At 46.0% G+C, this 24,235-nt stretch overlaps 1 protein-coding gene across 1 annotated transcript in view; it reads left to right on the top strand.

Annotated features, from left to right (window-relative positions):
• The window catches only part of LOC142771607 (uncharacterized), a 37,504-nt gene that overhangs the window by 5,173 nt on the left and 8,096 nt on the right, over positions 1 to 24,235 (top strand). The window contains exons 3-8 of the mRNA XM_075873311.1: positions 4,081 to 4,354; positions 8,127 to 8,275; positions 10,575 to 10,730; positions 11,480 to 11,542; positions 14,040 to 14,134; positions 22,819 to 22,892. Coding sequence (XP_075729426.1) covers positions 4,081 to 4,354; positions 8,127 to 8,275; positions 10,575 to 10,730; positions 11,480 to 11,542; positions 14,040 to 14,134; positions 22,819 to 22,892 — 811 coding nt within the window. The remainder of the gene's footprint in view (positions 1 to 4,080; positions 4,355 to 8,126; positions 8,276 to 10,574; positions 10,731 to 11,479; positions 11,543 to 14,039; positions 14,135 to 22,818; positions 22,893 to 24,235) is intronic.

The following is a 24,235-nucleotide window of genomic DNA, read 5'->3' as shown; positions in this document are numbered from 1 at the left end:
ACTTCTATTTTGATCTACCAGATGGCACAACACGCTTCACGCTCGTTACGTACGCGGGTACTACGGCGTACTAAAAGCCGATTAGTGGCAAACGACGCCACGTAACGCAAGGCGCTTGCGTGATGCGTACGTAGCACCATTCCGCAGTACTAAAACACTCTAATGACTCGCCCGACTCGCATTTTCTCGCCCAGCGTATCTCAGCAAGAAGGAAAGAAATGAGAAATAAAAAAGAAAACGTGCGAATCCTGGGCGAGAGAGTAACCGGAATGGTGGCACCGCCAACCGGGGATAATCTTGCAGCAAATTCGCGTCGAATGCACGCAGAGCCGTGTGATTTCTCGAGGTTTTCTGCGTAAAGTGGACGTCTTAGATGCCTCATCACAAGTTAGAATCGACCACCGGTTTAGCGCCAACACGGATGATCCAACAAATTAGTGCCTAAATACGAAACATACGACGTCATAACGTCCGAAAGCGCGCGGCTGTAACCACGCTTTAGGATTAAAAAAAAAAGAACGTGCCAGAAGCGCACATGACAAGAATTGACGATATTGTTCACCTTATTGTGTTGTTGTTCTTGTTTTCTTTAGTGCGAAGCATTTCTTAGCGTACTTAAGCAAGTTAGCCGTTTCTATGTACGTTTCTACGTTAAATTAAAAAAAAAGGATAAATGACGGTATTTCTTGCAGACAACATAGTTATGCGTTATCACGTGTTGCAAGTGCTCAGAGAGTATTGGTCAATCCTTCCAAACCTTGTAGCGCCTTTTATTGCCAGTGTGATGCCTCCTCACTGCAGTTTCGAAATGGTCACAATTTTGCAGACAGTGAGTCTAAGCCCCGTATTCACAAACGCTCCTCGACTCGACTTTCACCCTTCCCTTGACATAGTTTAGCACTGCGCCGCTGCTCGACTGAAAATGACGCTGCCCTACTCAAGAAACGCGGCCGCTGGTATGCAGTGACTTGCCGTGCCTAGAGACTGCGTTCCGATCAGCTTTCCTAAGTGAAGGTGAAGCGTTGAGTGGATGATGATGATGAAAAACATTTATTATATAAAAGAGAGAAGAGAGAGGTACGGGGCCAAAGCATGACCCTGCTACATGGTCGGCGTCCTTAGTCCGGGACACCGCATGACGAGGCCCCTACTCGCGCCCGTCTCAGTAGAGCCCGTTGAGACTCTAGTGATGAGCAGTTGAGGAGGGCAGTCTCCCATGCCTCTCGGGAAGGGGTAGGGGAAGGGGGTAGGTGGGGATTTTTCGGACATGCCCATACCATGTGGAAGATATCACACGTCTCCCCACAGTATGGGCACCGCCCATCTGTGTTCGCATCGAAATGCTTTAGGATTGCAGGACAGAGTAGAGTACCTGTCTGCAGGCGCCTTAGAGTTCGCTCTTCCGCCTTACTCAACCCCTTTGCAGGAGCCGGGTAAATGCGGTGAGTGTCACGATAATAGGTCAGAATTTCTTTGAACCGCAGCAGCGGTGTATTGGCCTCCGAGTCATAAGAGCCAAGGTGAGGAGCCCGGTGGGTAAGCGCTCGGGCGGCCGCGTCAGCGGCCTCATTACCTCGTAAGCCCTGATGGCCAGGAGCCCATACGATGCGTTTCGGGGCTGGATCAGCGAGAGCCCGTTTTAGAATTTGGCTGGCTAGGGGGGATATCTCTCCTACCAAGTAATGAGTACATGCTTTCCGGGAGTCCGTGATGATAACTTTCGAGTAGCGGTCCGCAGCAGCAAGCGCTATCGCGACTTCCTCCGCGCGCTCTGGATTTTGTGCTCGGAACGAGAGCCCATTGACATGCTTTTCCCGGTGAACTACAGAGGCCGTGTAAAATCCCGTGGGCGAAGGCCCTGCTATATCTACGTAGAATACACCAGGTCGGGAGCCGTGTTGCCTCTCAAGCGCGCGAGCCCGCGCCTGTCTTCTGCTTTCGTGCGTGTGCTTATCCATGTTACTGGGGAGTGGAGCGACCGAGAGCATATGCCGCCATAGTTCCGGAATACGCTCCGCCTCCTCTGCAGTGCAAGTGTGCTGTATATGTAAGCGGTTTAGCAGGCGGCGCCCGGGAGCCGTCTGCACGAGCCGCGTATATTGATTCATAAGGTGGGCCTCCCGCAACTCCTGGTAGGAGTTGAGCACACCTAACGCCCTCAGTTTGGCGTTGGAAGTGGCCACCGGGAGATCCAGAGCTCGTTTAGTAGCCTTACGAATGATGGCATCTATTCTTTCGTCTTCTTACTTGTTAGTGCGAAGGTATGGGACGGCGTAGAGGATCCGGCTAGTCACGAAGGCATGCGCGAGCCGAAGCGCGTCCCTGCCCCGCAGACCACCCCGCTTGTTGGAAACGCGGTGGATCATGCGCCCTAACTGTTCGCCTATTCTCTTAAGTTTCGCTATAGTGGAGTCCGGTCTAAGTCTGTGGTGAATGAACAGGCCCAGAACCCGGAGCTCCTCCACCTCTCTGATGGGAACCCCAGACAGGGAGATGTGTATGGCTGATTTATCTCTTGGCTTCACTCTAACGTGCAGAAGCTCTGATTTGTTTGGAGCACATTGGAGTCCACAATCGTTGGCATACGCCTCGACTATGGATGCGGCCTGCTGAAGGCGTTCCTGCATTTCACCAAGGCTCCCTTCAGTGGTCCAGATTGTAATATCGTCGGCATATACTGCGTGTTGTGTGCCTTCCACCCTGGCCAATTCGCTTGGAAGGCGCATCATAGCAATGTTGAAAAGGAGTGGTGATAACACTGCTCCCTGTGGGGTACCCCGTGTTCCCAGCGTTGAGTGGAGGGGCGTTCTAGAATACGAGGGTCAATCGAGTTAAAGAGGAGCCCAACTTTCACACAGCTTACCAAGAGCAGCCTTTTGATCGAGCATTACAATGGTCAAAGGTGGCGCTCGTTGCAAAAGCCGAATCGCGCGAAGTTGAGAACTGAAAATTACGCGATAAGCTTTCTCACATTCTGTGCACTTCCTTTGCGCTTTACGGCAGCAAATAGGAAACCGTTTCCTAGGCTTGCATACGACAAAGAAGTATCAAACCACTACTTTAGCGCTTTGTGCCATTAAGGTACCGTTGTCAATAAGATTAACGCGGACACTTCGACGCGTGACTTGGAATACATTATTGATTGATTGATTTGATTGATATGTGGGGTTTAACGTCCCAAAACCACCATATGATTATGAGAGACGCCGTAGTGGAGGGCTCCGGAAATTTCGACCACCTGGGGTTGGAATACATTATTGGCAGCCGCGAAGTGCTGGGTGCTGTTGCCGAGATTAATACTTCGGTACGTCGGCGTGCATGGGTAACATACCGGCGACTCAACCCACACCTACGTGGCACTAGCATAAACTGTTTCAAGGACACGCGGTGGAGCATTCGCGTGAAGCTTGCTGAAGACTGTAGTACATAAGGTCGTATGTTTGCCATCCAATAACTTCTTTTTTTAATATATTTTCATTGGATTTTTCTGTGATTCGTAAGGCCAAATCAAACAAAATACATCGTTATGTCACGTTACCATTCTCTGCTTTTCTTGTGTCCCTCGGGGTATAACCGAGCAGAACCAGTTTGTCTCTAAGCGGGAAACACCCGAGAAGAGCGCATTTCCGAGAAAAACCGGAGGCATACCATGCGTTTCTCTTCCGTGCTGTTCTTCAGCACTTTCAATCTTCAGGTCTGATCATGATGATGATACCTCTGACATGGCTGTGCAATTGCACACGTTATGAATCAAGATCAACTAGACTGACGTTTCGTTCTGTTGTTCTGTAAACCACGGCTTTGCCAATAATGCATTGTTATAGCTTCCACTCCAACATCTTTTAAATTTTCATTGTCCGCTTTTCTTTCTTCCCATTTACATCATAATTACTACAATAGCATCCCCTTGGCATAATCCTTTGGTAGTTCTCATTATTATTTTCTTTGTCAAGGAAAACGAGCCCTAAAATTTCCACTTCTTTCCTCCACTTGACATAAACAAACTAATATTGATGATGCACAGAGTTAAGAGCCTCAACGCTCTTCGCTTTAAACAACTCACTCAAGCGTACCACGCAGGTGGCTGGTGCAGAGTGTGGTGGGTTTCCAGGCGATGGCCAAAGGTATGCTGCTACGACGCTCGCTGTCCCACTTGCTGCACCAGCGCCACGCGGCGGCCTCGCTCATCCAAGCCTGGTGGCGGCGCACCCAGTCCAGGCGGATGAGCGCCACGGGAGACGCGCTGTTCAGCAAGTACGAGTCCATGCTGGACGCGCCCATCTACCGCATCTACCAGTCTGAGGAGAGCGAGGTCACCTGGTCCGCCGACGAAACGGACATGCTCATCGAACGCGTGGGTCCCTTTTATTTGACGCGTATATACTTTCACACTCTGAAGCGCTTACCGCACGTACGCTCACAACGGTTTTTGTGCATGGCGAATATCTATAGAATCGGCACCGTGCCCTCTCCCTATGAAAGGTGAGGGTGAGCAACTACACAATGATGGGTGCCCTTTTCCTGCATAGTAAATGGGCGCGCATATAAAAAGGGCACGCCAAGCACTGGCGCGCTGTAACGCATGTAAGACTTAAGGCCTGATCAGATGTCCGCGTTGCAGTGCTTCAGCCCGTGTCTTTTTAGGGGCGAAGCTCCTTAAGGCGTGGGTCGATCGTCACCTGTATGTAATCACGTATGTAACCACCTCACAGCATATCCACGGAGTGAAATGATGATGACTGGGACGAAGCTTCGGAGGGTTTTATCGGCAAACTATGAATCACACGCTGGCCACGTCCGTCCATTGTCTGTCTGTCTGTCTTTTCGATGCACGGACGGACGCAAAGACGGACGTGCGGATGGATGGACGGGTGCACGGACGGACGCACTGACGAATTGAAGCAATAACGAGCGGACGAACGGAAGCATGGGCGGCCTGACGAACGCTTCGTCCCACTCATCATCATTCACTCCGTGGATATGCTGTGATTTTTTTACATGGCACCACGCAGGTCTCTTTATAAGGTGTTAGGAATTTGCGTAGCTTTTCGTCCACTCTCGCTATAGAAAGAGGCCTCGGCGGCACGTCTTGAAGCCACGCACTGCAACGCAAACGTGTAGTCAGGCCTTCAGGGTTCTAGCTCGCTCGAGGAACGTGAACGTGCCCTGCCAGCAATGTCATCTCAATTTCCTTCCTTATTTTGTGCGTGTGTGTGAACCTGTGGACGCGAGCCAGCCAAAACACTTCCCGTACGAACGTACGGGCTAGAGGTAGCATCAAATCTGAAAATAGCCCCAAGCTTTCGCCGCGCACGCTTCGGAATTTTCAAGGTGTCCTTTTTTTAGGGGCGAAGCTCCTTATGGCGTGGCTTGTGCGTCCCTCGTAGTACGTAACCACCAGTGGCACATACCCGAAATAGCGGTCCTTACGATTTTGACCTCCAAGGTGGTTCCGGTGAGAGATTTCTTCTGTGCGTTGTTGAACAACAAAAGATAGTGCTCAATGCGCATGTTAATGACTGCTAAGGGGGAATGAGAGACAGGAGCATTCGGCCTTTAGGTGACGCGCACGCTGCAATCCCCATTAGCAGCCATTGGCATGTACATTGAGCACGATCTGACAAGAAAGGGTTGCTACGTTATACTCGCTGGGTGTAGCCTCCTTGGTTTTAGAAAGGTTTAGCGAGCGTTGGGCCGCATAGCCATGAATACAGTGAACTAGTATATACCATGAACTCGAGGTGGTTAAAGGTGGGAAGTAAACCCGAAGCGCAAACCGTAAGAAAGTGTGCATGTGCCACCTCCCGTTTAGTCCTTGAAATGTCCGCTGAATGGCGGTGCTTCTATATGGAGAATATATGATGAAAAGATGCGAGATGGTAGTACTTGGAGTGCTGAATAGATGGACGAACGGACATGGATGGACGCATGAACAGACGCAGGCGCGGATGCATGGACAAACGCAACACGGACGCACGAACAGACGCACGCACGGACGGGTGGATGGACGCATGGACGGTTACACAGGCGTACGCAGGAACGGGCGGAAGCAAGAACGAATGGACGGACGAATTCTTCGCCCCACTCCCCATCATTCACTCCATGGATATGCTGCCATTTATTTTTTTTTCCTCTCTCTCGAGGCGCAGCTGTAAATGCCAGCTCATGTGGTTCTGTTAAGCGAAGGAGGGGGAGAAAGAAGGTATATAGTAAAGTATAGCCTAACCATGTATACGCTAGTACAAGTTCTGGCAAAGGTAGTTGAAGGCGAGGAGTGGTAAGAGTGAGGTGGAGGGGGCGGCGTATAGTGATATCATAGTCATATATAGCTTTATACCGAGGTGGAAAATGAACATAAGGGCGATGCATTGATGTGAGAGCAAGGAGGACGAAAAACAGAAGGTATGAAGCATAGCATACGCATGTATAGGATAGAAAAGGGGTGGGGAAGGAAAGTGAGAGTGAAGGGGTGGAAAGGGAAGAAGGGGAAGTATAGCTTTCTATAGTTAAAACTGCTGCTTCGGCAGGTTGGTTCATGATTATTTAGACAGATTTATGAGCGAAGAAAAAGACGGAACTTTTATCAAATAAACACACACACAGCGTTGTACTCACAACTCATTCATTATTTTAACCGTAGGGCCTCTTTGTAAGCACGCATCGAAACAACAGAAGATAACATGAAAAGGCGATGAAAACCACGTGACAGCCGCTTGTCAAAAATACAAACAACCGAAGGCTGTCTAGGCTTCTCCGGCTTCAACGTGTTCGGCCTGGTTGGTTTCCGCATCAAGCACATAATTTTTCTTTTATTATTTCTTTCATATTGGGGGCGTACCTTGTGGCGTGGGAAGTTACACGACGTGATTGCCTTTGGTTGTTTGTCTTTTTGGCAAGCAGTTGTCACGTGGTTTTCATCGCCTATTCATGTTATCTTCTGTTGTTTTGATGCGCACCTACAAAAAGTCGCTGCGCCTAAAATAAGAAATCAGTTGTGAGTACAGCGCTGTGTGTTTCTTCTCTAAAAGTTCTGTCTTTTTTTTGCGTTGTAAATATGTCTAAATAATCTTTTTATAGTATAGCGGTTGAAAAATGGAAGCGAGGATAAGAAAGTATGATGTGATCACGATGAGTGGACACCGGTAAAAACATAGCATAACCATGTGTAGCGTAGTATAGCAAGGGGTGAGAAAGGGAAGTTGGTGTGAGGGCAGCCTCGTTTGTCTTGAGTCATCACGAATGTCACCTTAAGTCCTTTTTTGCAGTGAGAACATGCCTCGAGGCTGATTGGCCCCTTTTAGCTCGCTGAGTTTAAAAGCAGGAGTGTAATTGATTTATTTATATAATTGATTGATATACGTCGTTCAAAGCCCCAAAACTGCCATATTATAAGAGACGCTGTACAGAGGGGCTCCGAAAATTTCGACCACCTCGGTTTCGTTAAGGTGCACCAAAATCTGAGCACGCAGACCGACAGCGTTTTCGCCTCCACCGAAATTGCAGCTGCCGCAGCCGCTAATCTAGCCCGCCACTTGCGAGTCAGCAGCCGAGTAGCTCAGCCACTAGAACACCACCGCGGCGGGGCAGCAGGGGTGCCGCTTTTTGGTTAGTGCGTGTATATACACGCAAGCCAACGTAAGAAATTACGAGGAATTCAAATCCCCGACAGAGCCCCCACCCATGGCGACGCCAGCGAGCTTGTAAACCTGCTTTACAACAGAATCGAAAGTTGGGCTAGTGAATTAACTCGTGAGTTGACAGAAGCTTTTTCACATAAGAAAAAGAGGGGAACAATGCGTCAGCCAGCCTTCGGTTTTGCTGCACGATAAAGAGTTTGTTTTTCTAGATTATGTTCCGAGATAATCTGTCTTCTTTTACCATGTGTTCTCGATGTGCCACGGATGTACTTTTTTGCCTGCACACGCATGCGTCGTGTTTTTTTTTTCAATTGCCTGTATATATATTCTGCCCTTTCTAATAAACAGTTTAGTTGCGAGAAAGTGCTTGTCCTCTCTTCCTGTCTGTTTTTCGTGCGCTTTAACTGATAGTTAAACTTGCTTTAGTCCAAGCATACGTTGGAAGGTGGGTTGTTGGTAAATATGTTGACCGGGGGCGTTCTCACGCAGAGCGATGACTCCGGAGCCGAGAGCGAGATGACGCCGCACCCTTCACCGAAGCAACGGACCGATCAAGAGAGCCGCCTGATGTTCGGCGACCTGATGGGCGTCACCGGTCACAGCTCGCCGATCAAGTTCGCCGACCTCATGGAGACTATGTGAGTGCCCTCCAGTGAGACGGTATCCGTCTTGATTGACACTACGTACGAAGTGCTTCACCCCATGGTTTGGCTGTCAAGAGTAATCTTCGCGTACAGTCGTGAACAATATGTAATGGAACACAAGAATTACTTCCAAGGGGCCGTAGTGGCTAGAGACGTAGCTGTCAAGCACAAGACTGTTCGCGAGCGGAAAGGTTACCTATTGCGAATTAATGCATCAGATTGTTTTCTACACATCGTAATCAATAGGTGTCATGAAATCGAGTTTTTCCATTGGTATTGATCATAATGCATACATACATACATACATACATACATACATACATACATACATACATACATACATACATACATACATACATACATACATACATACATACATACATACATACATACATACATACATACATACATACATACATACATACGTGCACGCATACATACATACGTGCACGCATGCACACGCACACATACACGCATGCATACACGCATGCACACACACGCATACACGCATGCACACGCACACATACACGCATGCATACACGCATGCACACACACGCATACACGCATGCACACGCACACATACATACATACATACATACATACATACATACATACATACATACATACATACATACATACATACATACATACATACATACATACATACATACATACATACATACATACATACATACATACATACATACATACATACATACATACATACATACATACATACATACATACATACATACATACAACCGAGAACCACGTCATCCCGCAAAGCGTGCTTTGCCTGTAAAGCTACACTGCACATGGAAGAAGCCACACCCAAAGGCGAGGGGAAAACATATGGGAAAAGAGGTGGCTGTAGCAGGAGTTGACTCTGAGAGTCAAGAAAGCAGTGCGCACAGGTGCTTTGTAAGTCACAACATTAAAACTTAAGGTCAACTACTTCACGACGTATAGAGAACGAATCGCGTGCTGCACTTCATAGACCAATCAGCGGGACAAAAATAAAAGAAAATTGTTGCATGGTGTGCCTCTGCAATTAAGTTACTAGCCTCATTCACTCATTAATTCAGTCGTTCGTACGCACACACACACACACGCACACGCACGCACGCATACGCACACACACACACACACACACACACACACACACACACACACACACACACACACACACACACACACACGCACGCACGCACACACGCACGCACGCACGCACGCACGCACGCACGCACGCACGCACGCACGCACACACGCACACACGCACACACGCACACACGCACACACGCACACACGCACACACGCACACACGCACACACGCACATACATACATACATACATACATACATACATACATACATACATACATACATACATACATACATACATACATACATACATACATACATACATACATACATACATACATACATACATACATACATACATACATACATACATACATACATACATACATACATACATACATACATACATACATACATACATACATACATACATACATACATACATACATACATACATACATACATACATACATACATACATACATACATACATACATACATACATACATACATACATACATACATACATACATACATACATACATACATACATACATACATACATACATACATACATACATACATACATACTCGGTAAAAAGTTTGTTCGGGCTGAGGCCACTCTCCTTAGGCCTCGAAGCCTACTCCATGGCAACATCAATACTCCATCTCCTCTAAATAAAGGCTGTCCGCATTAATTCCCTCAATTTGGGGACATCTGTTCGTGGCACCATCTCTCGGGGCCAGCCGCAGGAAGTAGAAAAAATAGAGCGAGAATAATATTTTTTCGAAATAAGCTAGTTATCCAATGCCACTGCGAGATCTATACTTCATGGACATACAGGGAACACTTTCGCGAAATAACTATATCGCACTACAAAACATTTGGATTCCCAAGACAATCGAACAGCATCCATAAGAAATACATAGGGTCCCTTTGTAAGATGAATAGCACTCTGGGAAGCCAGATAATTTGTGTTGGGACACTGTATTTTTAAATATTGTTTAATTAGGCTTTTTGTGTGTATAACCTTCAGTCGTTTTAGATGATCAGCTTTTTTTTTGTCACATGATTTTTTTAGCTTATTTCCCTTTCAGTTAGGGTAGGCCACCGCTGTCCCCGGCGAGAGATTGCGCTAAGTACTAATGTCCCCAAATCCTCTTCATGTGTGCAATATGGACTCCGCTCGCAGGAGGGAACCCCAGGGCATCGTGAAGATCGCCGAGGGCACCCACTGCGACTTGTTCCGCGTACACTCGCGAGAGGGCACCAGCGTGCTCAAGGTGGTCAACCTCGAATTCATTGTCAAGTACTGGGACACACTGTACGCGGAGGCGGTCATCAGCTTGTGAGTACCGGTTAGAAGTACATTCTGGTGCGTAGCAAGATCACCAGGCGGCGCACCACAACCACCTAGTTTCAGGAATGTTTATTTTATTGGTTATTTATTTATTTATTTATTTATTTATTTATTTATTTATTTATTTATTTATTTATTTGTTTGTTTGTTTGTTTATTTAGTTTGTTTGTTTATTTACACTTCACCTACATCATCACAAAGCATTTAGTGTTATGTTGGGACGAATACACACTGGTCATTATTTACAACAATTCTCAAGATATATCAGAGAAAAACAGCGACATTCAGATTTAGTTGAAATGCGCAAAATATGAAAAAGAACCTCACAATCATACAAGTTAAACATCAGATTGCTTCAGGGTAATAAATCATTCTTAGAGTAATGTGAGCGTTATCACGGGAAAGAAAAAAAAAGGTTCCCCGTCAGCTTTACTGACATCAATTTCATTGACAAAGACTGTTTCTTCCTGTGCTGTTTTACAAAAAGCGAACCACCAAAATCGCGTGCTTTGTACAGGTGGTCTAATATTTCGTAAATTATCTCGTCCAAATGGGACGTATGCCGCTGCTAAAAGTGTTCTCTGCTTTTTGAAGACCAGGTCGGGTTGTCTGAGTACGTGAAGCTACGTAGAGAAATTTTACAACGAAGATAATCTGTCAGCAGCGGCTACATAGTTGTAATACTCCCGCAATCCACCGTTTTACTTCCCATGCACGCTGACACTTTCCTATTTCAGGGAACTGGCCAAGTTACGGAAGTCGGGCGACTACCACACGACTGGTTTCTCCGACACGAAAGGGTAGGAAAACTGGAGAGAATCAACATCCTCATTTGACGAAACGAACTATGAGAGTAAAACAAAACGAAATAATATGCAAGAAAACGACAGTACGAGCAGGCGTTTAAAAATTGGCTCATCTCCCAAGCCACTGTAGATCATACGGATGTGCAGCTGCGTATGGCAACACTGCTACTTTAATAAGAACTGGTTGGATGAGTTGATGATTACATAGCATCGTGATTTTTGTGCTAAAGAATACGAACACATGTGAGAGATATGACAACAGGTACTAGCAACAAGTTTATTGCAAAGGTTACAATGAAATATATAGCACAATGGTTAGCAGACGTACCGGCATTTTAGCTCGTGGAAAAACGGAGACCCAAAATAAATCTTGTAAGTAGTTTACGCAAGAAAAGAGGATAACATCTGCGCCAGTGGTACATCTTTCGGCATCTCTGATAGAGAGATATTTTTTTTTCTAAACGCCACGAGGGAAATTAAAATTTTGTCTATTGCGACGGGAGGCTCTTCGCACATGTGCAAAGCGGTGGTCGGTGGCTATAAATTCACTTTTACGTGCACATTTTTTTTTTTGTTTTCAGCTGCTTTAGTTTTCCATCTTTTTGTGTGTGTTTTTACGCTGGTATTTTACCCGTGTCAATAATGTACACCAGCTAGTCGTGTCCAACACCTGGCACAAACTTGAAAGCAGAGTCTGGCACTCAGGCCTCCAAAACGTGACGGATTTACCTTCACAATCGCTGTACTAGAGATGTTGAGTGTTCACAAGTTATCGCGATTAATGTGAGTAAAGGACAAGCCCCGAAGCATGGCGAACTTTGTTTTTAACTACGTAATTTTAGGTCAACGTACTGACGTGTGCCGAGTGTTCTGAACGAATCTGAATATAGGCTATACTAAAAACTTAAATGTATGGGGTAAAATGTGATAAAGACTCGCGTGACAAGATTGTAGCCAGAAGGTGTTGGGCCAACACTTTACCGTCAACCACGAAGTGTGCCGTGGCTTTTAGCCACAGCCACACCAATTTCGTGCAGATAAGTAGAGTACCTAAACGCATAACTGTGGTAAGGAGGGCCTTTTTTTTTCTTCAGACGGACCTGACGTAGCACCTAGTACCTCTCATGGGACGGCTTTCTGCTCTCCCTTAGTAGATAACATCTTACTCTAAATCATAAACAACTCTTTCTGCACACACGAGCTGCGGCAGGCAGTACAATCGCGGAAAAATTTGGTCAATTGAAAACTACCTCAAACCAGGCGTTTAATAATAATAATAATAATAATAATAATAATAATAATAATATTGATTTATATGTGGGGTTTTACGTCCCAAAACCACTCTATGATTATGAGAGACGCCGTAGTGGAGGGCTCCGGAAATTTAGACCACCTGGGGTTCTTTAACGTGCACCCAAATCTGAGCACACGGGCCTACAACATTTCCGCCTCCATCGGAAATGCAGCCGCCGCAGCCATGATTCGAACCCGCGCCCTGCGGGTCAGCAGCCGAGTACCTTAGCCACTAGACCACCGCGGCGGGGCAATAATAATAATAGTAATAACAATAATAATAATTTATAATATAGGTTTTAGGTCTCAAAGCTACAGTATGAGTACGAGGGGTGCCGTAATAAAAGGTCTCCAGATTTTTTTCATTATCTCGTGTTCTTTAACGTACGTCCACTGACACTGCACTGCACACGGACCTGTACCACCTCGCCTCTACCAAAATGCGACCGCACAGTGGCCGGTACGGAACACGCGACAGCGGCCGAGTACAGCAGCGCCGGAATCACCTTGGCGGACGAACCAAACGTTCTCGGGTAGTGCGTCGCGCGTCGGGGGCAACATGCCGTGATAAAGCTGTTAAAGGCCCCGCAAACGAATTGAGTTAAGGAAAGAATTTAGTTTGCAAGACTGGATCCATGTCGGAACCCTCCCTTCTGCATAGCTTATATTGTCATCCGCACCCACCGCGGTGGTCTCGGGTCTATGGTGGTCAACTGCTGACCAAAGGTCACAAGATCGAATCCCGGCCGTGAAGGTCGCATTCAGTTGGTGGCAGAATGTTGGAAGACCATTCAGGTGGCCGTTGAAGAACCCCAAATTGTCAAAATTTCCAGAGCCTTCCACTATGGCACCCCCCTCCTCATAATCACATCGTGGTTTTAGGACGTGAAACTTCACCAATTATTGCTTCATCATATATGGTTTAAAGCGTCACATGTCAACCCGAGAGATCACGGTGGAGGCATTTTGTAAACAACTACGCCGGATAATAAAATGTTGAATTTAAACCACTTTGCACTGAAACATTTACAAGGCGAATTACATAAGGCCGTTTGAAAAACTATGGCTCCAGAAACGATTAACTTCAGCGATATCAATCCATGAGTTTCCCTCCTATGCTCGATTCTATTAGCCCTTGCGCACCAACAATTGCATGCCGTTCCTTACTTTGCGTTTTGTATTTGATTGTTTAAAACAGGATATTCTGCGTCATGGATCGCTATCCCCGGGAGTTGATCCAAGCTTGGAAGGACTACACGTCATGGAAGCGGACCGACCATCAACACGGACCCGGTAAGAAGCCGCAGCGGAGGCGATGTACGCACACGCTCCAAACATAGTGTGGTTGCGCATATGTGGTTGCGCATGTGGTTGCGCAAAAATAGTGTGGTTGCGTGAATGTCACGTTTCAAGATACTAATGAGAACTAACAGACAATGATACCAGTGAATGTCACGTTTCAAGATACTAATGAGAACTAACAGACAATCAGACCAAGCAAAATGTAGGGGGCGTTAGTGGTGGTGCGTAGTATGACCAGCTGTCAAGAGAGGCGAGAGCGAGCAGCAACAACAGTCTATTCTTTGTTGTTGTTGTTGTTGTTGTTGGTGGTGGTGGTGGTGGTGGTATTTTGCTGGCGCTTCTGCCTATGCCATATATCCGCGCAACAGCAGTAACTGTAGTGTAAAGTTTGAAGAAAAAAAGGTGGACAACATTATAGCTTGCCGCCAGACGCATTAGATTAACGCGTCCGATGCTCTACCAGCTGAGATCAGTGCTATCTGTCGCCCCGCCGCGGTGCTCTAGTGGCTAAGGTACTCGGCTGCTGACCCGCAGGTCGCGGGTTTGAATCCCGGCTGCGGCGGCTGCATTTCCGATGGAGGCGGAAATGTTGTAGGCCCGTGTGCTCAGATTTGGGCGCACGTTAAAGAACCCCAGGTGGTCGAAATTTCCGGAGCCCTCCACTACGGCGTCCCTCATAATCATATGGTGGTTTTGGGACGTTAAACCCCACATAACAATCAATCAGTGCTATCTGTCGCATAAACCATGAAATAGCGAAAGCAACCGCCGCCGCCCCTGTAGCGCCATTTGGTTCTAATAAGGGAGCCACCAGCTTGGGCACGGCGTGCAAGCTATTCATAATAAAGGTATGCGATCAGGAATAGGGCATCTAAATGGTTTTAGCCGTTAACATTGCAGCGGACGCTCAAGGTAAAGCCGGCCTTAGAAAAGATAACAAGGTAATCACTATTTTTTATCATTTACTTAAATAACAGCTTCTTTCAACCGAGTTTGGTGGCCAAGTTATAACTTGTTCGTTAATGCGGGTTGATGACAACATAAATACCTACAGTCGTCTACTGGAGAATGGAAATTTCATCGTCAGATGGAAGGCTTTGTAAAGTCGAGAGAACATCGAACCCTATCGGGAACTGCTGAATAGTGAAAATTTCGAAAATTGGGACAACATCCTATCGGAATCTGCTGAAGAATGAAAATTTCAGCTTTTTTTAGATCAGGAACTTCGTAAAATTTTGACAACATCGAACCCTATCGGCATATGCCGGCGAATGACAATGTTATTGTTTGACCGATCGAGCTTCGCAAGATCAGTTTTCGTAGTCTATCAAGTACATAGGCGCACAAGGGAAGGAATGGTCGCCCATAGCTAGACGCTGCCGATTTTGAATTGCAGGGGAGCTAGAGCAGTGGTTCGGTTTCCAACCGCTTGGTGACTTCCAGGAAGTGAAAACAGAGACGTCATTTTTTTTACTTTACATATGATGCCTTGCTTAATCCGCGTTTCAGTTTTGGCATTTTTACGATTTGCGATGACAGATTCTACTTTTTGTAAATCCAGCGCATACAACGCGCACCGTTTCGGAATTTAGACATGCCGAAGGCGATTCGCATCTTGCGTCTGCCGTTGAATTTTCCCACGATGTCCACGAAGTTGACGACCATTTGCGACTGAACTTGCTTCGGCACTGTGGCGTAACCGGAAGTGATGTAAGCCGGAAGTGGACTAAGTGGTCGAAAGCCAACGTAATACGTTCTGTACCCACCCGGAAGTCGAATGTGTTCCAAAGCAGCAGCGTCGTCAGAAATAAAATGGACGTGCCCACGAAAAAAACTACGCTTTAAACCAGACGTTTTGCCAGACATTTTTTTTTTCGGGGTGTTGAAATGGTCATCTTTCACTCTGTATGTCATGGCAAAAAAAAGAAAAGGAAATTCGGGGGATGGGTCATGGTCCCGTTGTGTCATCCCCTGGCTGCGCCACTCCTTTGAACTACCCTCTTATCAATCTACTGCAGACCTCCACTTCATGTGACGTAAAAACTTTCTGCTGACAGTGTCCTCCGCGATAGAGCAGTGATTATGGTGTGCGGCTGCTGACCCGACGGTGATGAGTTTGATCCCATTCACGGTAGTCGCCGTTCTACGAAAGCGAAATGCCAGAAGCCCGTGTTCTGTGCGATATCATGCACATTAAAGAACACCACACAGTCAAAACTTTCGCAGCCCTCCACTACGGCATCTCCTAATCATATCGTGCTTTTGGAACATTGAATTGCAGATATCCTTATTATTACTCCGCAGACAGCGCATGCTCTCTTAACCACTTCACACATGGTTCACTAGCTTCCATTACCAATATTCACCGTAATACCCTAAACGCACTAAGTAACCACCCTTTATTTTATTTTCATATCGTGTTCCCGAAAGCTTACCTAATGCTTAACACGAAGGCACTCGCTGTTTCTATCTGCGCTGAAACACCGCCCACGTCAAAACTTCACGTTTGAAAATATATTCGCTGTCTTATGGTTATTGTAGTTATTTAACGACACCATTTCATGCTTCCTGTTCCGGGCCTCCGCGCACCACGTACCTCGCAAAGTGTTGTCGTTAATTACTTCCCAGTTTTTATGGCTCATTAAACTCGCCAAGCCTGGTTAGAGATTCTCTGTCTGTGCAAGTTTATGTTCGGCATTTGAATACTGCATAAATTTTTGTTGTGTTCTGACGGGAGGGTCGGAGCATACAAACACGTTCTAGATAGCACGTTCAGAAACGTTTATATTTCCTGGCACGGGGGTTTGTGGGGGGGGGGGGGGGAGATAAAGTAATGACGAGCCTTAGGTGCCCTGCAGTAAAACCACGCCTTAATTGCAGGTCATCAATATTTAGTCATTACGCGGGATCAAAATTCGCCCAAAAGTTTCGTTTTGATTCCCCGAATGTTGCGGCAACGTGCGTACAAAATAGCGAGGGAGGGGAAGGGGGTCAATATGTGCTGAGCGGAATCCGTAATTAAAATGTTTAGTTGCCGCATTTCCTCATTTGTAACGTGACTCATTTGTAACGTGAATTTTATTATCAGATTATGATTACCTGAGGTGGGATCTTGCGTTACAACCGAAGAGAGTAAATGCTCGTGAATTCAAACTCTGTAAATTTGAACTTAAACTTAATTCGAACTGACGCCCTGTCCTGGAACAGCCCAGTGTATTCCGATTGGGGAAAACTCCGCATAATCCCGCAAGATGGCGAGTTGAGCCAGCTGGTTGGCATTCATTTTGAAATTTTTCGTCAGGCGACCCAAAAAAACATATAAACAATGAAGCAGACATCGTAAGCGCTTCGTAAACCTTGTTTCCCCTCCGTAAACCCTTTTCGTCAAGCGGGGGCCAGGCCTTCAATCCTGGCGGCGTCTTCGCCACCCGGACGACCCATAGCTGGTTCTCCGGGCACGTCCTGAGCAACATAGCGTCGCACTGTTCAGCCGTGGGGATTGTCAATGTAGGGTTTATGCTGTGTTTTATTGCGTCTGCGGGACAGGCTCACATGATATGGTCGAGATCGGCGTGAGGTGCACCCAAGGTGGTTTAAAAAAAATTGCTGGAGTGGAAGCTTCCGCAATGATTTGCCAGCACTAGTGAAGCCATCTTTTGCCCTTCAAAGATCTCAGAGAAATGCGATTTCCTGGTGGTACTTATTAAGAAATCAAGGGGCTTTTATTCGTTAGTCTAAAAGCTACGTTGAAGATGGCAGTTTTCAAAGAAATGATCCACCGAGTCTAGTATCGGTGACTTAATCTGTAATCAAATTTTTTTTGCCTTGAATTCGAGGATTACTAGAGAAAGCTAGTAACACAAGGACGCGCTTTGAGCATAGTCTGACCCGAAAAGGTTGCCACGTTAAACTCGTTGGGCGTGTGAGGAAAACGCTCCGTCTAGATTGCCGAACGTCAACAGCTCAGCATGCCCCTAGCAAGATGGCTGCCACATCCGCCATTTAATGGTTGGCATGACTTCGCTCATGAGCAATAATTTGCTCATGAGCAAAGCGTTACAGGGGGTTTTCAGAAGCCTAGAATGTGAACAGTTAGGGATAAGAGCTAATGGATAGTACCTTAGTAACCTGCGCTTCGCCGATAACATTGTATTGCTGAGTAACTAAGGGGACGAATTGCAACTCATGATTACGGAGTTAGACAAGGAGAGCAGAAAGGTGGGTCTTAAAATAAGTCTGCAGAAAACGAAAGTAATGTACAACAACCTCGGAAAAGAGCAGCGCTTCGAGATAGGTAATAGTGTACTTCAAGTTGTAAAATACTATATCTACTTAGGGCAGGTAATAACCGCGTAGCCGAACCACGAGATTGAAGTAACTAGAAGAATAAGAATGGGGTGGAGCACATTTGGCAAGCCCTCTCAATTTATGACAGGTAGATTGCCACTATCCCTCAAGAGAAAGGTATATAACAGCTGTATCTTGCCGGTACTTAGTTACGGAGCAGAAACCTGGAGACTTACAAAGAGGGTTCAGCTTAAATTGAGGACGACGCAGCGAGCAATGGAAAGAAAAATGGTAGGTGTAACCTTAAGAGACAAGAAGAGAGCAGAGTGGATTAGGGAACAAACGGGGGTTAAGGATATCATAGCTGAAATCAAGAAGAAGAAATGGACATGGGCCGGGCATGTAGCGCGTAGACAGGATAACCGCTGGTCGTCAAGGGTAACTAACTGGATTCCCAGAGAAGGCAAGCGGGTTAGGGGGAGACAGAAGGTTAGGTGGGCAGATGAGATTAAGAAGTTTGCGGGTATAAATTGGCAGCAGCAAGCACAGGACCGGGTTAACTGGCGGAACATGGGAGAGGCCTTTGTCCTGCAGTGGACATAGTCAGGCTGATGATGATGATGAGCAAAGCGTTTACCCTTTACCTCGCATCGATGACGCTCTCGATTGTCTCAAAGGCGCCCGATACTTTTCTTCAATAGACCTCCGTTCCGGCTACTGGCAGATTGCTGTCGACGAAAAAGACCAAGAGAAGACTGCGTTTGTAATACCAGGCGGCCTATATCAGTTCAAGGTTATGCCGTTTGGGCTATGCAACGCCCCAGCCACGTTCGAGCGCATCATGGACTCTCTGCTACAAAGGTTCAAATGGTCAACATGTCTTCAGCGTTTGTCAGTTATTCTCGACATATTCCGCACTGCAGGCCTTCAATTAGACTCGTCGAAGCGTCATTTCGGACAACGGCAAATTACAGTGTTGGGCCACCTTGTCGATGCCTCTGGGGTGCAGCGGGACCCCGAGAAAACTCATGCAGTCACCAGTTTTCCTGTACCCAGTCAGTCAAAGACGTCCGGAGTTTTGTAGGACTTTGTTCATATTTTAGAAGGTTTGTGAAAGATCTCGCATCTATCGCTCGACCCCTCACTGAGCTTCTGAAGAAAGACGTCACATTTACGTGTGGTACCGACCAAGCTGCTGCTTTTTCTCATCTAATCAGTGACGACTCCACCTATATTGGCTCATTTTTACCTATCTGCTGCGACAGAAGTCCGAACCGATGCTAGTGGTCACGGAATCGAAGCCGTCCTAGCCCAACACCAACGGGGACACGACCGAGTTGTCGCCTACGCTAGCCGCCTCCTCACAGCTGCTGAGCGCAACTATTCAATAACAGAGCGTGAATGTCTTGCTCTTGTTAGTGCAGTCTCATAGTTCCGCCCATATTTATATGGCACAAATTTCTCTGTAATAACAGACCATCATGCGCTACGTTGGCTTACGTCACTGAAGGATCCTACTGACCGGCTCGGGCGCTGGGTTCTGCGACTGCAAGAGTATACCTACACGGTGACGTACAAGTCCGGACGCCTACATCAGCAAGAGTGGCGATGTGGGCTTCTTGGTGATGCATTTGAAAGAAATTTATGGAGCGCGAGGCGAAAAACGGACACAGGAAGGAATAGACTGAGAAGACGAAGCTAAAATTTGTTGGAAGTAGCGCTCTGTCCTCTCAATCTATTCCTTCCTGTGTCCGTTTTTCGCCTCGCGCTACATAAATTTCTTTCAATCGCCTACATCAGGACGCAGACTGCCTGTCCCGCTACCCGGTTGCTGAGTCGAGCGCTATGCCTGACGCCGACACCAAGTCTTGCGTCTTTTCCCTTTCGCAAATGATATGCATCGGTGACGAGCAGCGCCATGATGCGTCCTTTCGTGCTATTATTCAGCGCCTCAAATCACCATCTTCCAATCAATCCCATCGCTCATTCGTGCTCCACGATGGTGTAATATACCGCCAAAGTTTTCAGCCGGATGGACCGGCCCTTCTGCTTGTCATCCCGAAACAACTTCGCTAGGAAGTTCTAAATGAACTTCATGACCTTCCGACTGCCGGTCACCTTGGTGTGCCATGCACTTAGGACCAAATACGCCGACGCTTCTTTTGTCCAGGGCTTGCACGCTCAGTCAGAAGATACGTTGCGGCTTGTGAGAAATGTCAGCGCCGCTAAACGCCATCGACACTTCCCGCCGGACACCTTCAACCACTTGACATTCCGTCAGAACCGTTCTTCCGCGTTGGCTTGGACCTGCTTGGCCCTTTCTCCTTGTCTTCCTCGGGTAACAAGTGGATAGCCATGTACGCCACGCCTTATGACATCACACGAGCTCTTCCAACAAGTTGCGCCACAGATGTCGCCGACTTCCTTCTCAAGGACGTGATTTTGCAACACGGAGCACCACGACAACTACTTACAGACCGTGGCGGCACCTTTTTGTTGGAGGTCATAGCCAACATCTTGCAGTCCTGTCAGACGAGACACATGCTGACTACGGCATACCACCCGCAAACCAATGGACTCACGGAGCGTCTAAATCGAACTCTAACAGACATGCTCGCTAAGTATGTTTCTACCAACCGCACCGACTGGGATCTCGCGTTGCCGTACGTCACATTTGCCTACAATTCTTCGAGCCATGACACTGCCGGTTACTCTCCATTTTTTCTGCTGTTTGGCTGAGAACCAACATTGCCTCTAGACACCGTCATACCGTCCCCTGCTGTACCGACCGGTGAATATGCCATGGACGCTTTCACTCGGGCCGCTCACGCACGCGAAATCACCCGTACTCGCCTTGTAACCTCTCAAGAGAAGCAACTGCGTTTGTATGACCAATGACACCGCTACGTAGACTTTCCGTCCAGTTCTTTGGTCCTACTCTGGTCTCCGACCCGTGAAGTTGGCTTGTCATAAAAACTGCTTACTCGCTACAGAGGTTCATACCGAGTCCTTCGTGTGGTTACTCGTGTAACATATGAAATTGGTGCTGCCACCCCGTCGCCTCCATGTGCCCAACAGGCTACCGATATTGTACATGTTGCGCGCTCGAAGCCTTACCACTCTCCTAGTGACGTTGACATTTAGATTCGCCGAGATGGCGCTTGTGTCGCCGGGGGTTATGCTACATGCATGCATATTGATATTCCAGGGGGCGACGAACGTGTGTGCCTGACGGGGAAGACGAATGGTTGGCTCCGCTCGATCGCTGGTAAACCGGTCATGCCATTACCGCTGGTTTTAAATACATCTAATCCCCAGCCTCGTCGATACAGCGTCTTTTATTTTCCGTAACAATATTCGGATTGCATCAGTACGAAAAATAGTCTAATATGAAACAAATTGCATATATCTGAAATTTTCAAATTTTTTCTGATATTTTTTGAAGTGTATTTTGCCCCTAAATATTTTTGTACGAAAGTTATGTTCCTGAAAACCACGATAATTTTAAGATTGCTTAGAGAGAGCTCCAGCAAAAAAATGGCGAACTTTAAAGATTTTTGTGGTTTTTCATAAGGCCTAACCGCTAGGTAAACGCAACAATTTCTGAGCGCTTTAATGTCACAACTAAGGGAAACCTCTTTAGTAGTTCAAGAGCTGCTTTGAAGTTTGACAGTTTCACAAAAAATATTGATCTTATATACAATTTTTTATGCACACTTTGGTGAAAGCAACCGAACTTTGAGGGGGCGCAACGATCTTGAAAAACGTTTTTCGATCGAAAAGGTTTGGTACTACATGGGATACACGAAAAGGGTGCAAATTTCATCGGCAGAATCTGTGATGCTCAAGTGCCACGTCTGGGACACTTGGCATGGAATGATCTATGTACGAATATATATATATATATATATATATATATATATATATATATATATATATATATATATATATATATATATATATATATATATATATATATATATGCAAAAATTGCATGCTAGCTGTTTATCTACCAATTTTTGCATTTGCCATTAGTGCTCTTTGTTGAAATTTTCTGCCCCTTGTAGCTGTACTTCACACAATAAACGTTTTTCTCATACACTGTGTACCTCAGAAAATCACGTAGCCTAGTGAAACGCGGAGCACAATCTATCAAGCGTTAATTCAATCAGCCAATAACTTGGCCAGTCGTACTCTGTGTACGAATGCATATCCAAATCTCAAAGCATAACATCGTACAATTTCCTTTTTTAAGAATGAAAGAACAAAATATTTATTCAATCAATCAAATATTTAATTATCAATCAACTGGCTGTTCATTTACTTGTTTTGTACGAAAGCGCATATACGACAGTGAACATAATCACGCACGATGCGTTATTTTCCAGATACCCTGGACACTGCACAACCATACCTGGTCTTCCGTTTCGCCTACGCTGGCGTTCCTCTGACTCAAGCTAAGGTGAGGATGATTACGAGAACGACCTTGAGGTCTACCTGAAACTGAAACAAAAAAATGTGTTCTGAATAATTTAAGAACGCTTTAGAGTCCTACACGTGCTTCACTATGGGAATTAAATCGCTGTTCCCACACTCATTCAAAAAAAGGAATACTGGAGCTTACCTACTTTCCTGTCCACAAGATTATTAAGTTGTGTACGCAACGTGCATATGTTCTTTAGGTTTCGTTATTTGTTGCTTTGTGACTTTTCTCTTAATATTGTGAAACTACACATCTTGTTCACCTATAGTATGGAGCTGCGTTTACATATATTTCAACAATGCATGACGTTATTCCTGTTCTTCCGTGCTCCGAGCGTGCATTGGACTGACTGGGGTTCGTCAGACAGAGCGCATGAGTCTGTTGCCTATTTATTCAACACACTTCTTGTCTGAAATTTTGTAGCCGTAGGCTGTGTTTAGAACAAAGGGTCGACGATTTAGAGTACTATGTACTCTACTATGGAAGAGCAATCAAACGTCCCAGTCTCAAGATGATGATGATTGATACGCGGGGTTCAACGTCCCAAAACCACTGTATGTTTATGAGAGACGCCGTAGTGGAGGGCTCCGGAAATTTCGACCACCTGGGTTTTTTTAACGCGCACCCAAGTTTGAGCACACAGTTTCAAGATCAGGGCAACAGCGTGCTTTAGAAAAAGGCTTTAACGATTTAGAGTACTTGGTACTCTACTATGGAAGAGCATAAAGCCATTCCGTGGGCCTCGCATTTCATGAGGCGATGCCGATGAAAATTGCACCGAGTAGGCGAACATAGTGTTTAGAACAAATGTTCGACAATTCAGAGTACGATGTACTCCACCATGGGAGAGCTTTTAGCTGTCTCGATATTATCAACTGTAATATTATCTAGTCTGTGTTTAGATAAAGTGCTTAACGATTTAGAGTACTCGATACTCTACTAAGGGAGAGCATAAAGCCTGTTTTAGATAAATTTATTGTCACAGACGTCAATAGCGTTTCAACAGAATGTTTTCTTCATAGACATACAATAACGATGATATAAGATGACGTGGATAGAGCTTGTACATGCGATGGTTCACACAAACACAGCCACACAAAAATGTGTCACGAAAGAATGGATGCACATATGAATATTGCAAGGTAAACAATAGGCACGAATAGTTTCAGTTTCAGTTCAGTTTCAGTTTTATTGAGCGTTTTCTTCACAGAGTTGCGAAAAAGAAAACGCAAGGATAAGAGCAAAAAGCTGCTATGTGAATATGTGCAGAACATGAATATGTGCAGTTCGCATATTTCCATGTTGGCATATCATTTCTGCCG

The sequence above is a fragment of the Rhipicephalus microplus genome, chromosome 9, assembly GCF_043290135.1.
Source record: "Rhipicephalus microplus isolate Deutch F79 chromosome 9, USDA_Rmic, whole genome shotgun sequence".
In the NCBI taxonomy this organism is placed as follows: domain Eukaryota; kingdom Metazoa; phylum Arthropoda; class Arachnida; order Ixodida; family Ixodidae; genus Rhipicephalus; species Rhipicephalus microplus.
This window is presented reverse-complemented; position numbering and strand designations above follow the sequence as displayed.